The 15,361-nt window shown below is 35.4% G+C and overlaps 2 protein-coding genes across 11 annotated transcripts; both read right to left on the bottom strand.

The window, feature by feature from the left end:
• Window positions 1-254: 254 nt before the first annotated feature.
• LOC105161696 (UDP-galactose/UDP-glucose transporter 7) lies at window positions 255-4,159 on the bottom strand. Of its 10 annotated transcripts, none has more exons than XM_011079596.3 (10): window positions 3,762-4,151; window positions 3,204-3,309; window positions 2,826-3,071; window positions 2,446-2,556; window positions 2,189-2,347; window positions 1,855-1,998; window positions 1,534-1,720; window positions 1,277-1,331; window positions 1,024-1,073; window positions 255-490 (listed from the first exon to the last, which is right to left on the bottom strand). In XM_011079596.3, the coding sequence occupies exons 1-7, from the start codon at window positions 3,794-3,796 to the stop codon at window positions 1,556-1,558; spliced, it is 966 nt and encodes a 321-aa protein (XP_011077898.1). In that variant the 5' UTR covers window positions 3,797-4,151; the 3' UTR covers window positions 255-490; window positions 1,024-1,073; window positions 1,277-1,331; window positions 1,534-1,555. The 10 variants fall into 10 exon arrangements, with proteins under 10 accessions (XP_011077898.1, XP_088736194.1, XP_088736171.1 ...); XM_088880068.1 differs by having other exon boundaries at window positions 2,826-3,036; window positions 3,762-3,797; XM_088880045.1 differs by having other exon boundaries at window positions 2,826-3,309; window positions 3,762-4,152.
• Window positions 4,160-5,802: 1,643 nt separating this feature from the next.
• Window positions 5,803-14,193, bottom strand: LOC105155944 (ubiquitin carboxyl-terminal hydrolase 18). Its single transcript, XM_020692846.2, has 11 exons — window positions 13,719-14,193; window positions 12,329-12,503; window positions 12,152-12,240; window positions 11,980-12,065; window positions 11,719-11,881; window positions 11,473-11,596; window positions 10,792-10,949; window positions 10,268-10,352; window positions 9,197-9,406; window positions 8,315-8,376; window positions 5,803-7,243 (listed from the first exon to the last, which is right to left on the bottom strand). The coding sequence occupies exons 1-11, from the start codon at window positions 13,994-13,996 to the stop codon at window positions 6,157-6,159; spliced, it is 2,517 nt and encodes an 838-aa protein (XP_020548505.2). The 5' UTR covers window positions 13,997-14,193; the 3' UTR covers window positions 5,803-6,156.
• Between the last annotated feature and the right edge of the window lie 1,168 nt (window positions 14,194-15,361).

Raw genomic sequence — 15,361 nt, forward strand, 5'->3', positions numbered from 1 at the left:
TTTAAATAATTAGAGTAAAACTTAGTATAGACATTTTTGACCTGGCAATCTATTCTTGAATTTCTAGTCTCTGGTTGTCCTGTGCCCGCATATATCTCAGCTGTTGAAAGAAATGAGTTATCATACAGCAGCAAAAGGGGCCCATAACTTGTACTATGTGGTATGCATTTATTCATTTGCAGAGACAAGAACCAGATTCTAACATGCACAAGAGCCACATGAACAAGTCAGATGCCAAATAAAAGAGCCCCACCTCAAGGAAAATCATCAAAGATTTAATGCAAGATGCCAACAATTCTACAGGTGGTCTGTCAGAAATCTGGAGTCCATTCGCAGGAATTAGAGCAGAATTTCTGACCATAGGAAAGCAGTTCCAAGTTTGCTGTACTAAACACAGATGAAAACCAAAAGCCCACAAAATATTTTGTGACCCCTCAGCTCTCTGAAGCTCCTTCCAAGATTTCAAGTTGTTTGCATTCTCTGTTTTGCCCTGCCGACACAAGAAAAATCATTTCACCAACATCTATAGACATTAAAATATTACGATGGAATGTCACCAATCAACTATTTATGTTAGAAACGCCATAAAGTACTGTAAAAATACCGGATCTGGGATTGATGGGTATTATGATCAAGTTCCACAATCTAACAATTACTTGTTCCCTATGATACATTTCGTTATTTTGTCCATATAAAATGAGATCAGAGAGATCATTTTCAGAAGCTCTTACAGTACGTTCATATGGAGAAAATAAAAAGAAATACAAGCATATGCCCGTGAAAATGGTTTTGTAAAGGTATAAAACTCCGTTGCATTGAAGTAAATTTTGGTACAAAAAACAGACAACAGTAACCAAGAGTATAAAGACATGTAAGAGTTCTGAGAGTTTGATTTCAAAGCATTTGCAAATATATCATGCACAAATATTGCAGTATCCCATGTCATTTTATCACAACTTTACATAGTGAGAACAAAAAATCTACTACATTACATTATTTTTCAAAGTTTTGAATAGTCAAGACCTCATTCCAGTACTTCTGATGAAGTATACTTTCCAGTAATCAACGAATGCCTGCAAATAGAGAGCAACTGCCATAGATCAAATTTATCAAATTTGTAGAAAAATAAGCTGATATATGAGAATGGACTGCGCCCTGATCTAAAAAATATCATGATATTGTACGTTGCATTTTTTTTCTTGGTATTTGTTTGGTTTTTGAAGAATTAAATAAAGCATTTATCTAAAATATAGTTCATACTCCATGTATAGTGTACCTTAAATTTGTGAACGAACAAAACTTCCATGTAATTGCTGCTGTTAGAAAATGAGCTGAAAAAGGCAAGAGGGAAGTGTAAACAAGGTAACTCAGCATCCATTACCACCATAAGTTCGACATGAATATGAGTGAGACTATTTATGTTAAATTGTCTGAATAGTTTTCAAGAATCTCTATGTTTTTTGAAGATTGCTGAAAGAACGCACACAGAAAGAACGAGAGGAATTGCAGTGAGAACATGTAAGTAAAAGTCACCTTCTTGAACAAATGAAGAATCTCATTTGCGATGCGCTACCATATCCGTTGTCAGCTTAGGCAACTTATTTTTCTTCTCCTGATATTTTGAGGATGAATACCATATGCCACCGACAGTATTGATTACTAGTCCAATGACATTCAAAGCATGCACTTCTACTCCTCCCAGTAAGATGAAGCCGAGGGTCTGTCCAGAAGTAAGCAGTCAGCATCCTAGTAAAGTATAGGATTTTAATGAGTTATGAACAAGAGATATCTCATTAAAACATTCTTAAAGGGTATGAAGGAATTAAGGAATGAATGACATTGTTAGTCACGTACTGTCGAACCAACTCCCTTGAGAACGCCGACTATGGTAGTGGTTAAAGCAGAGTTGACGATTGTGCACAAGAACATTGTGTAGTTCAGAATTATTCCCATCACCAAGGAAAGGAGAAGAATAACTGAAAATGAAAGCGAGCTACTCTGTTCACCAAACGATTTACACAGTTAAAATAGGATTTGCTAAGGCAAAATTAAAAAAGAAACTATTGGATTCTCACTGGTCTTATTCTTCTCCTCTCTCCCTCTCTCTCTTTCTCTCTCTCAGAAAGAAATTTAAATCATGCAAAGGAAATTGAAGTTTAATTTTATTGTTATGGTTGGAGAGCCTAACCTTTGTGAAGAGTACTGCCATGGAATTTGGAAATTCTCCAGTGGCTATGATAAGGAATAGAAGAAAGGGTAACGACAGAACACTGTTATAAAACATGATTTCAACTGAGGAAAGCCCATCCTCAGCTCCTGATTTCTCTACCAACACGAGGTACATGGTCTGCAAATGAAAATAGGAGTTACGATATTGACAGAATCTTTAAAGTACAGCCACGATACAGTCCCTGTCTTCACAAAGTGACACACAGAAAAGCAAACCTGGAAAAACACAGAAGTAAAGGCCATGCTATAGCCGAAAAGATCAAAGGAAAAATCTCCAAGTGCTGCTATCAGAACCCCCACAGCTGTCAGGATTACAGACAGACTGACCTGAAAAATGAAGATCAACAGAATATCCTTCGACATATGTGTAGACTGTATGATTCGGACAACTAGGATAGCCCAAAAACAAACATGTAGAGAATCTTTCATGCAATCTGTGTTTGCAAGCAACAATGTTAAGGACACTACATTACTTATTAACACAACATAAATTCACAATTAATAATCATCAGAAAGCAAACAAATCAGAAGCTTTCAAAATAATCTAAAAAGGAAAACATGAAATGGAAAGTCTAACTTCATTAAAAAATACAAACCTGAGTTGTTGGCCTCCCCTTTCCAAAAAAGAATCCAGCTATAAGTACAGTTAGCGGCGTAAGCCTTTTGATGGCTATGTACATTGGAATATTTACTCCTTTCAAGCTTGCTAGTGCAAAGGCAACATTAGCATTGTAGAAGAAGGAAACTAGTAAAAGCTTTTTGGCTGCCTCTACATCAAATCCTCTGGCTTTTGTATATCCCATTACTCTACCAAAGCGTATAAGCAAAGTTGTCATCAATTGCTGATAACATCTCAAACAATACAAACAAACTCTAGTCAATGATCCAAAGAGTGAATATGACCATAAAGAAAGAAGAACGCAGTTATCTTCATACAAAGACACGCATGACGGACATACAATTTTGGGATGTACCTGAAGAGCAAGAAGAGTCATTGAGTGTGCGTACTGCATGAGCACTGCTTTATTGATAAAAACCATTCCCATTGATGCAGCTCCATACGACAAGGCTGCAAATAAGCTGTGTTTTTTTGCATTTGCATAAGCTGATCATGACTTGTAATCTCCAAAACGCTTCAATAACAATGTGTATACAAATTCCATAGATGAATTTGGAGCCAATGATGGAACTAAAAAGGATTCCATTTAAATATATAAACTTTTACTCATCAATTCTTTTAGTGCTGAAGTTCTACTTCCTTCACTATATCAGTACTTTATGAAATTATTACATGTAATCACATTGGTATACACACTTAAAGAAGGCAAGTGGCTCTTTCAGGAAGGCAAACGTATTACAACCAAAATATACTATGGGGAATGCACATGAAAAAAGTGAATGCTAGTTTAGAATCCACGTCTCTAGAGGACAAACTGACAGAAAATCTACCCAAATGAAGGAATAAGGTAATAAATTAAACCTGTCTGAAAAAAGTTACTAATTACTGCTAAACATTGGAAAAAGAAACTAACCTCAAATGTGGAGTTGAATCTGTATTGAAATCCATCTAAAAGATCACCAGATAAGAAAGATTGGACCTTTTCGATGATACCAAAGAACAAGAATGCCCTCAAGGGTGGATTGAGCGCAATTACTTCATTCAATCCAACAGCACTTTATTTTCCAAGAAACCAGCTGCAACTCAAAAAGTGGAGAATAATCAAGATTTGCAATAAGGGCATCAAGAAAAGCTGAATATTCACCTCAAACCGATCAAATTATTAAAATTCTTAAAAGAAAACGGACAGCCTGAAATGGGTTGTTCTTCTATTCAGGGATCAAGACAAAAAAGGTGAGGTGGGGTCGGGTTGGGTTGGGTGAATTTGAGACGGGTAGAATAGATGTAGCAGTGGAAATCTAGGAAGTGTAAGGAGTGGACAAAACCATGTTATATGTAACTGAAAAATGGTGGAAAAAGATAAAAACACCACGATTACGTAAATGTAAAATATATTGCATGCATGTGAGCAAAATATGTAAAAAGCACCGAAAGTTTAATTCAGTCGGATTTAATTAGATTTGAAATAATTGTATGATAAATATAATGTATTCATGGTATAATTGATATATAATTAAAAATAAAATCATCAAATATTACACTTATTTTGTAATTGATTTAATTTTACCAAATTTGATTTAAATAAAAATTTAACAAAATGTACATAAAAGAGAATTCGACTACTCCACCCTCTCCTAAAATGCCCATCAATTTATAAAATAATTAATTTATTCATCTTCTCAAATTTTACATTAATTAATAAGTTATTTTTTTAGTGTAATTTATTAATTTATATATTTTATTTTTAACTTGGTCGTGTTTTATATAGATATACATATTTATTGTATCTTGTATTGCAGATTCATTATGTTCAAGAACAACACACCAAAAGATATTATTAAGTAATGGTAAGAATTTGTGAGTACAACAAAATTGTTTATGATATAAATCTTATAATGATCAAAGAGAAAAGGCTTTATTGGTGATTACTTAAAGAAATAGGCTAAGTGGGGTCGAATAATTTCAAGTTCTACACCTCTAAGAACTGAATATTGAGCACAAAAATGAGAGCAGGATTGATTTGAATTGGAGAAATAGTATTTTTGGTTTTATAGGTCTGTTTCATTTTTAGTCTCATTGGTTATGAAATTAATACTTTTGGTCCCATAACTTAAAAAAAGTATCCCTTTTGTCAAAGATTGAAGAAAATTAAACCAAGAAAAGGGTTTTTCTCTCCTCCCTCAAAAAAATTCAATCCCAAGCAAGAAATGTCGGCAAATTTTCCTCCAACACACAAAAGTGTTAATCTCGTAATAAATGAAAATAAAAGTGAAACAAACCTAATTTATAGGATCAAAAATATTATTTCCTCAATCTGACAATATATATTATTCATTAATCACAAGCCCCCACTATACCCATGCAGCTCGTACCCTTCTACAAACTGGTGCCGGCCTAACCCCAATCCCCAAACTTCCATCTGCCGTCTTACCACCATTGCCGCCTGTGCCGACCACCATACCATCACTGCACAACACTGCCTACATTGCCAAAGGTCACGCTCCCACCACTACCCATCCACCATCCCGACCACACTTCCGTTTCTCTCACCACCTCTGGCCAACGCCACACCTTGAGCTGAACGTTTTGCGATTCAGCTATCTATTGTATTTTTCATTTAATTTCGGTTTATGAGACATGTGATGTATAATTTACAGAAATCTTTACTTTTCACAATTACTTTCTCTTTTTAGTTGTTAAACTATCATATCCCTTTTCATTTGCACGATCAATAAATTAATGGAACAGACATATAATGAACGGACAAAAGAAAAGCTGCAGTAGCAACACCGCAGTACGCAAATTAAATTATGATGAAAAGAAAGCTAATACGGATGACCTAGTTGGGGGTTCCTGTCCAATGCAACCAGCAACTTTTCACATGCAGATATAAAGCTTAAACGTTAGATTCAACTCAACTGAGTCCGAAAGGAATAGGGTTATAGAGAGCTACAGAAGCATCCAAGATTTCTGTAAATAATGAAACCATGGACAAAAATTCCCAGAGCATCCAGTTGTGGTGATGGGGTATCAAAAAGACCACTGAATGATATAAACAGGAGGAGAAAGAAACGCTCAGAATTGTTGATAAATGGTCAATCTCTCTACCTGAGCCAGCAACCAACTGATTAACAAAAAACCTCCAACTATTCTCAGAAACTACCTATAGAATATCTGCAGCTGCCAGCCCCTGTTGGAAGGTTCAAATTTCCACTGAAGTTTCTAATTCAACTTTTAGTAAGTTAAGAGCTTCAATTACAAGGGAGAATTGCCCCCATTGAGATCATTTACCCTCCTAAACTTTGAAGTCATCCATGATATTTGTTATCAATGACGTGGTTTTCCTGCCCTACCACCGGTAGCCTTTTCTTGGTTTTGTTAGTTTTTCTTCCTTCATCAGATGCGATTTGATGACGGCAATCTCCATTTTCGGGGCTTTTAAGCGCTACAGACTCGGTAGAGACCTTTCCATTCTCATGTACAAAGCAAGGTTTTTCTCCATCTTTGAAGAGGCTGCCATTTTCAGACGATAAATAAGATTTTAGAACCTCATGTGTTTGGTTATTCAGGTGGACTTCACGCGTTGTCCCACTAAGCTCCACTGATGCTTTCTTTTCTTGCTTAATAGATTTCTTTCGTGGGTGCTTGCCAAGAAACCCAGGAACAAAGACTGGCTTCAACTTTGTTCTGGAACTTTCTCCATTTGATTTCCTAGCTGCATCATTAGAATCATTGTCGGGCAACAGGGATCCACTCCCACACTTGACATTTTCAGACATAGATATGGCATTAGCAGCATTCGCTTCTTGAACCTCATGAGTGGTAATGGGGATAACATCGAGTGTGTTGCCTATCTCAAATGTACAGTTCTCAGCAGCAGTGGCTGTTTCAGTCGATATTCTCAGCACACCTTCGTTGGCATTTCGTTTGTTGCCCTGACTTGCATTCTCAACATCAAACATGGAGGACGAGGGTTTGAAACTGTGGACATCTGGTTGCATGTGGCCATTATCAATCAAGGATGTGCTGGCAGGGGCAGGCTGATTAGTACGTTTGACAGGAGAAGCAACTTCTTTTGGTGAAATTGACAAGCTCCCATTGTCATGAGACCCAACATTGATAATGCGCAAACTAGCTTCAGATGACACCATTTTTACGTCCCCACTTGCATCTTCTGCCTTGGTGATGGATGACAACTCCTCCTCAAATTTGACATCTACTCCTGAACAATTGGCGGATGACAAGTGCCCAGACTCAACAGGACTATCAAGGCATCCTACCGCAGACAAGCATTCAACAGATTTTTTCAGGGAGGGATCTACTTCCTTCACATTTCCGTTTTCTTGTTTCTTTAACATTTCAGCAGGAAGTAAACAAGAAGGGCGGACACAAATCCTGTAAGGCCCAATGCAATAAAACATCATTAGACACTAATCATACTAGCCACATGACTGCAGTTTTGAACGAGAAATGATGTACAAAAGTAACTGATAAGGAAACGCTTTCTGAGAGGTTGTTTTCAAGACTCAATTGAAGCATTCCCCAAACAGAATAGAAAGTTCGCCAAAAACATGAGTATTTCCACATCAGCCAAACAGAACATATTCCTGTCATATAGTTTGTAAACCATTCAGCAGAATCCAATTGAAGATTCAATATAAACCAGGACTGGCTAATGATATTATGTTGTGTTCTATCAGCTGGCAATATGATATCAATCGGCTACTACAGTTCTATCAGAGGTGACATTACTCTCTAGAATTCAGGTTCACCCTTTCAGCTATTACAGTTGAACGCAGCACCTCCAACAAAATTTCCAAATGCAAAATGCCAAACTTGCTAAGAACTAAACCCCGACCCTAGTTCCTATAACTTAGAGTGAAGTATTGGAGTTCAAATAGCCTCCATGGCTAGTTGCATTCATTCCATAGCCCAGCCCCATTGGAGACACTCAGGATGTGTTTGCTTAGCATAGCAGTTACGACAGTTTATTAACAGTTATCTCACTTTGGTTTATCCATGCCATGTTCTAGTTATCATCTTGTAAGAAGATGCAGGACCTTTTTATCACAATTTGCACTCCTTAAATTGTAATTATTTGGAATAGATTATCAAGAAGTTTCTATAGATAATAAATTGAGATTGTTTGGAACGGTTGTTAAAACCCAACATTTGAAAATTAACATGATCAGCGACAACTATATCAGTCAAATGCTTCCATAAGCTGTTTACTCATTATACAATGTGTTGATCATCTCTAGTGCATCAACTTGGACCAACAAGCATGTTCATTCAATGATAAAACCCACATATTTCTTATCGAAAGCACTATTTTACATGTATGACCTGATAACCCCAGAAGCCGAAATGATAAATGTGGAGGAAGCATCAACTTCAAAAGTACTAAATACAAACTTGATTATATAGTTACAAATTTGATTCAGGCTGTGAAGTGCAAGAAAATACCTGCTATACAAGAGCATATAAGCTCCCTGCGAGAGCACCTCATCCAAATCAACACTAGCAACCTGAAAAGGAACCAGAGCTTGATAAAGTATGCTACTGAAAAAAGCAGAGTACAGAAATGGCTTTGTCTATATTTAGATGTAATGTAGCACGTCGAATGAATTATCAACTCTTACCGAGTAGAAACATCATCGAAGTACTTTTCAAATATCTTATTTCAAAGTAAAGCTTTCTAATGTAACAACTAGCTTACAGTAGTACACTACAAACTTCAACAACTGAATTGAAACTAAAAACATGTTTCTTCATTTGTTATTTCAAGAAAACCACTGTCTTATTTAGGATACCTTTGATATGAATTAGTTATGTGTTATACCTTCGATATAAATAAGTTGTGTTATTTCGGAAAACTGAGGAGCGAGAGCTTGATAAACCGTGCTACTGAAAAAAACAGAACAGAAATGGCTTCGCCTATATTTAGATGTAATATAACATGTCGAATGAACTATTCAACTCTTTCTGAGTAGACATCATCCAAGTACTTGTCAAATCTCTTATATGAAAGTAAAGCTATCTAATATAAGAACTAGCTTACAGTAGTACAATACAAACCTTACCAGCACAATTAAAATTAAAAACATGAATTTTCATTTGTTATTTCAAGAAAATCACTGTCCTATTTAGGATGCATTTGAATAAGTAAGTTATGTGTAATATGCCAACAAAATTCTCATGTACTGAACTTATACTAGCAAATGCATTATCTAAGTTTATCTACTCTCATAAATCACTTGTTACTTGTAAAAGAAATATATAAAACAGGAATTCTATTGATTATAGAGGTAAGTCCGTCTAGGACACACAAAGTTTAACAATTGATACCTTACAATCATCAACCCGGTACCAATTCCCGCGGAGGTCCTTAACGTAGCAGATATAGTGTCCAAAAAAGGATGCATTAAGCATGTCCACGTGGACAATAACGGCATACAACTTGTAAACATCGTTTCCATCTGATTCACTCATGTAAGAGCTGAGATCCAGTGTCTCCGGAAAAGTTATCCTCTTGTTGAGTTTCCCAAATCTTCCACTCTGTTCAAAAGAATTAGGACATTTTTATCATGAACTCAACAAAACAATGAAATAGGAATGCCTAAATGAAGGTCAAAATCCATTTATGACCAAATATTTGAGAAGCAAAAAGAATAGAAGGGAGGAAGATAAAGAAGGCAACCATTCCCAGAAGCCTAGGTTCCGTGGAACGGAAACTTCTATGCTAGGTGGAGCTGATGGTAATTTCTAGAAGAAGTCAAGATATATCGTAAGGTGTTACAAATCGAATGCTTATTCCCATTTATTACAAGCATGTAGTAGAAGAAAAGATGCTGGAAAACATAAAAGAAGGATAATCAGAGCAAAAATAGGAACAGGAAAGCATATTTATAAAATAAGAGCAGAATGCTGACAACACATCATACACCATTGAATTTCTTGGAAACATATAAAACTTGGAGATATGCATGCAATAGCTTTTCGTCACCTGTGTTAGAAACAAGTCCCTCAAGCACAAATGGATAAATTGCCAGCTTTGGGTGTCATAAGTCAAATTATTTCATCACACCTACATAAACACCTAACACGGTTCAAAAAGATTCTTCAGACACGCATAAACCATGTAAATGTTGGATTGCCTTTATGGAACTTTCGTTGTTTGATCAGCAATTTCACAAATCAAATAATATATGGACTTGATAAACGTTTCAAAACTTCAAGTCAAATTTCCAGGTCTCCCTGCTAATAAGGATGTCCATTGTGAACCTAAGGACAATACCACCAGAGGGCAAAGACAGATTCTTCATCACATATTTCACATCATCCATATAGGTTGTACATTTAATTCAAGTTATTTTAAATATGTTTTAAAAGAGTTGAACACAGATACAAAGAGCAGACCTGAAATCTTTTCAAGGCAATTGTAAGAATGTTTGGGGCCCGCTGAACATTTAGGCGCTTCCATGCCATGACATAAGTATTGCAACTGCATGGAAACTCATTCAAATTGGTCAAAAGCTGCATAGAAATCATAAGCATTTTCTATATTATAAACAATTTGGGTCAAGAAGCAAACGATCTAAAATATAATAACAAGGCTGGTGTTTTGTAAAGTCAACACAATAATGAGAAAATGGTGATTAACTACAAAAGGTTCAGAAGTCGTGTAACAAGTTCAGAGTCCTACCAAACCAACTGGTTACTGGCGACAAGAGCAATTAGTGTCCAGTCAGTTTTGGTAACAACTTTTGTATATGATGTCAAAAAGATGTATTCAGCTTTTCTTTAAAATTAAACTAGAAATCATGAAAGCAAATGAAAATAGACATGTATATCTTATAGCAAGATTACAGGTGCAAATATGCCAAAAAAAAATAATAATAAGGAGCCTGTAGATGTATGATAGCTGCACGTAGAACACTTACTTATCACATTTATACATATTATCCCCGTGAAGCCACTCTTTGGCAGTGAACTGATCCAAGCATTCCTCCAAAGATCCAGCATCCCCATGAATTTCAACAGTTAAGTCCATCATGTTCTCAAATTGGTTCGAGACATTATTGCATTCAGTGCATATAACCTAAAAGGAGAAAGAGATTAATCAACAACATGAAGACACAAATGGAGGAAGAGATGAAAATGAAAAGTCTATTAGAAATGAAGTTGGGTTTGATGATTCTTACTGCTCGCTACTACAAACATAAGATGGTTAAATGACCTAATGGCATTTGAGTTAGACACAAGTTAACTGTCCAACATTCTTAATAGATTTACTTGTACAACTAGAGATTTTTCCCTAATGATTTGCAACATGTTCAAAATATCATTGAATGTTTACTTATCACATGTATCATTAAGAAATTCAGTGGACTATGAAATGTCTCAATAGACGTGCATCGTGTTACTCTTTGAAACGCAAAGTAGAACTATGTTTACATTCAACATTTCTTTTTCCTTTTTTACTAAAAGTGAAAATATGTGTGATCCTCCTAATGAAGGACTGGGCGGGATCACTGGCATCCATGCAGCAGACATCCAGATTTCAAAACAAAACAATATATAGACATTACACATAAACACCATGCTTGATCAATGAAGGCGACCTGAGATTGAAGTCGACCACCAAATATATGTTGAATAAGGGTTGTCTCTTGATAGAGGGGATGAACAGCCTTTTCTCCACCAAATTCATCGAGGCAAACAGATTGCATTGTGTCGATAGCAAACCTAAATAAAATTGAGTTTTACAGACTAAATTCAAAAAAATAAAATCATGTTTCAAAATATTTCACATGCAACTCCGTGAAGTGTGCAAACAAATTGAGTAATGCCATAACAGTAATAAGGACCTCATAAACTCGTGCGCGTCCTCCTGCTTTCCATAGCCAAGATTACCGCCAATATTAGGCAATCGTGAAAGAATATTGATAGGAGAAAATGGAGCAAGACTCTGGCTAGCCCTTTCCACATGATTTTGAAATTCACACAGGAAGCACCAATCGTCCATCTGGCCTGGCAACCATATACAAGCATATAAAATAAGGATAATCCAACAGAATAATACTCATAGCATTTTAATATGACATATAGTCATGATCCAAGTCTATTACATTCTTTCTTGTGGCCTTTCTCCAACAAGTAGGCAACAAGTGGCCGAGTGTATGCAAGACACTGAAGCACCACATTAGCAAAGCAACTGCATAGAAACAAGTCAGATTCAAAGGTTGCTATTGATACTTTAAATGATCAAGAGACAAGGTAGAGAATTAAAACTTCACTTACCTATTTCCACAATTTAGAAGTCCACAAGGTGGATAACCTGGCTTGTCCCAATTGAAAAATTGTACAAATTCCTCATATGGGAAAAGTATCTGCAAAAACAAAAAATCCAAGCATGACTGATGATGGAATCAAATCATTAATGCATTAATACATAGGGAAATTCAATATTGGCGATACCTTGTTTGATTGTTTGAGAAGCTTTGAGCTGCTTCCACCTACAGGAACAAGTGAAGCTTTCCTTTCTCTCAATAGAGATGTCGATTTTGTATTATTGGCTCTGTAAAATGATTGCAAATCCTTGCATTTCATCATATGCTCAGAATTCCAGTGAGATCGTTGACAATCTTCAGAGCTAGAATTTTATAAACACAGGGAATGTTACCAAGAAATTAAGAGCAGTATGTATGAATCTATTAAGACATTTTGCTTATATAGTTACATTCTTATTAAAAAATCATTAAGGTGGACATCAGTTTTATGAAAATAGAATAGCCCAACGTCACAAAACACACAGTGACCTTATACTCTTCCAGCTCAACTCGTCAACATTGTAAACCACATTGAGAAAGAGAGAAAGAAAATGAGAACCGTACACCAAAAAAGAGAATTGCAAAAGGAAACAGAGAGCTCAATTCTGACCAGGAACAACTATCAACCTGTTTTAAGATCCCATGTGGATGATGTAGAAGCATAGTACAAACGTGAACTGAAGCCTAAACTGCTTATGTAAAAAAATTACTATATGATTGATAGCAGACACAGGACATGCTTACAAGCACTGAGGTACAGTCACAGGGCCAGCCAAATGAGTTGGATAATAATTGCATCCATGCACCACTCTTCTTTTCTCCAGATAGTGAACTGATAATACTATGTTATGAATTGGATTCACTTTATTATAAAACTCATTAAAATGACAAATAGGACTGCAACCACAAGTTCCCATACATTTCTATCATCAACTCTGCTACTCTAAAGGGTTAAAAAGGCCACCTCATCACTAAGTTAGATCCTACAAGGAAAAAAAAGAGTTGCTTGCACAATGCATGTAATATATACTGCCAAAGAATAGTTGAAACATAGAACAATCTGTATTATGCCCCTCGTCACTAAGACACAAGGATAATGCCATAATAGTTTCCTAATGGGTGCATTTATCATGGAAACGGATTTAACTGGATTGATTTCTGACCACATGTTCCACTAGATTTGCCAAAAGATCCTAGAAATTTCAAAGGAGCCGGGCAATACAAAAAAGTTGACGCTAGTTATGATCCAAAGAATATACACTTAATTACGTTAATCTCACACGTATCTAGATGTCATACAAATATCAATGTTATACGCGCATGCACGTGGATTACCCTTACAATCATCTCTGCTTCAGCACAGTAAGCAGTTCAACCGAGGCACACCATTGACGAAAAAACGAACACACTCTTCTCTGATCAAAACCCCAGTGGAGAAAACCTCTATCTCCATTACATGCACAAACACACTAATCCACATAGAAAGAGAACAGAAAACTATGAGCATGAGAAGCTAAAATAGTGGGGGGCGGGCATACCAATACTTGACCATCTTGCAACGGGCGCACTGCTTATTCGTGAGACGACCGCAAACCGCGCAGGAATCCGGGACCTCGGCGGCTCCGCCGACTGCTGCCGCCACGCTCTCTCCACTCTTGCGATCCGTAGAAAAATCGGCGGCCATGGAACCGAAATTGGAGTCGACTACAAAAAACCTAGACGCAGTGTTCCCAACCAAATAGAGAAACCCAAACACCGCCGCGAACGCCAACACTATGAATTGCAGGAACCAGTTCAGATCCACCGCCACATGCATTACAATTTATGATCTCCTCCAGCTGACAATCGAACTCTCGATTCAACAATTTCATTAATCATGAATCAGAAAACAGAGGAGAAAATCGTGGGTATATTTCTTGAGTGTTCTGGGTTTCTGTAGAATCGCGAGGGAGGGGGAATTCTTGGGCAGGGGGGAAACACTCAGAATTGGTTGCGGAAATAATTCCCGTATGCAATCCAATCATACACTGTTCCTTAAATTCAAAAACAAAATGCAAATTTAATAATCATAATAATATATTGTAATTGGATCAAATTGTTAATTTTGTTTTAATATTTCTTTAAAGATAAATTACAATCATACCTTCTTAAATTTGATTTACTTTTAAATATTTTCTTAATTTTAACACGCATGTTACAATGAGTTCAATTCATTAATTTTCGTTAGATTTTTATTTATTTTATTTATTTTGCGAGCGGACCAAAATACTCATGTGAACTATAAATTATAACTTTATTTTAAAGTTTTTGAATTTTTTGAACGAATTAAATGAATAATTTTTAAACTTTTTTATTCACCTAATCAGATTTTCTATTAAAAAAATATATCAAGCACAAAATAAATCATTGATAATCTTCATTCGATAATTATATAATTTTTATCAAGTACCAGAGAATATTTATAATTTTTTAATTAATAATGACGTTTTTATTATTATGCAAAATTCCATGAGAATTTATCGTAATTTATTATTTTAGTTTAATACTAATATACATATATTCATGCATCATCAATACCTTATTATTAAACAAGAACATCTTTTTTTTTTTCGATATGTTTTTTTTATATATTTAATTTATTTTTTATTCATCTTATAACTTCTCACTTTCTTCATTATCTTCTGATATTTAGTTATTTATTTTTATTTTAATGCATCTTTTTTAATACTATTTTATTATAAATGTAATATTAATTTATTAAATATTTTGTTTTAAACAATAATGTAAAATTTGCACATAAATACTTCATTGTTATTATGGTCATTATTATTACATATTTACGTGAAAAACATTAAACGGGCCTTCAAAGCTTTGATGGGTTATTGGGTTAGGATTTTTAAGCCTTACTCCCAAGTAGTTCTAAGCCCAATTAATGTGGCCCAATTCAAGATCCATTTACATATGGACATGTCCATAGACCAAAATTATAAGGCCCAAATTGAATTTCTTCCACTGATCCATACTTGGGCCCAATCCAGGTTTCTCCGCTCCCGATCGTAGACTAAATTTACAACATGTTTTTTAGATTAATTGCATGATTTTATTTTTAAAATAAAATTTAAAAATATTTAGATAAAATGATATTATAAAGATTACAAGATTTTATAGTAATAATAATGTT

This window comes from Sesamum indicum, linkage group LG1 (genome assembly GCF_026168435.1).
Source record: "Sesamum indicum cultivar Baizhima isolate 11 linkage group LG1, ASM2616843v1, whole genome shotgun sequence".
Taxonomy (NCBI): Eukaryota; Viridiplantae; Streptophyta; class Magnoliopsida; order Lamiales; family Pedaliaceae; genus Sesamum; species Sesamum indicum.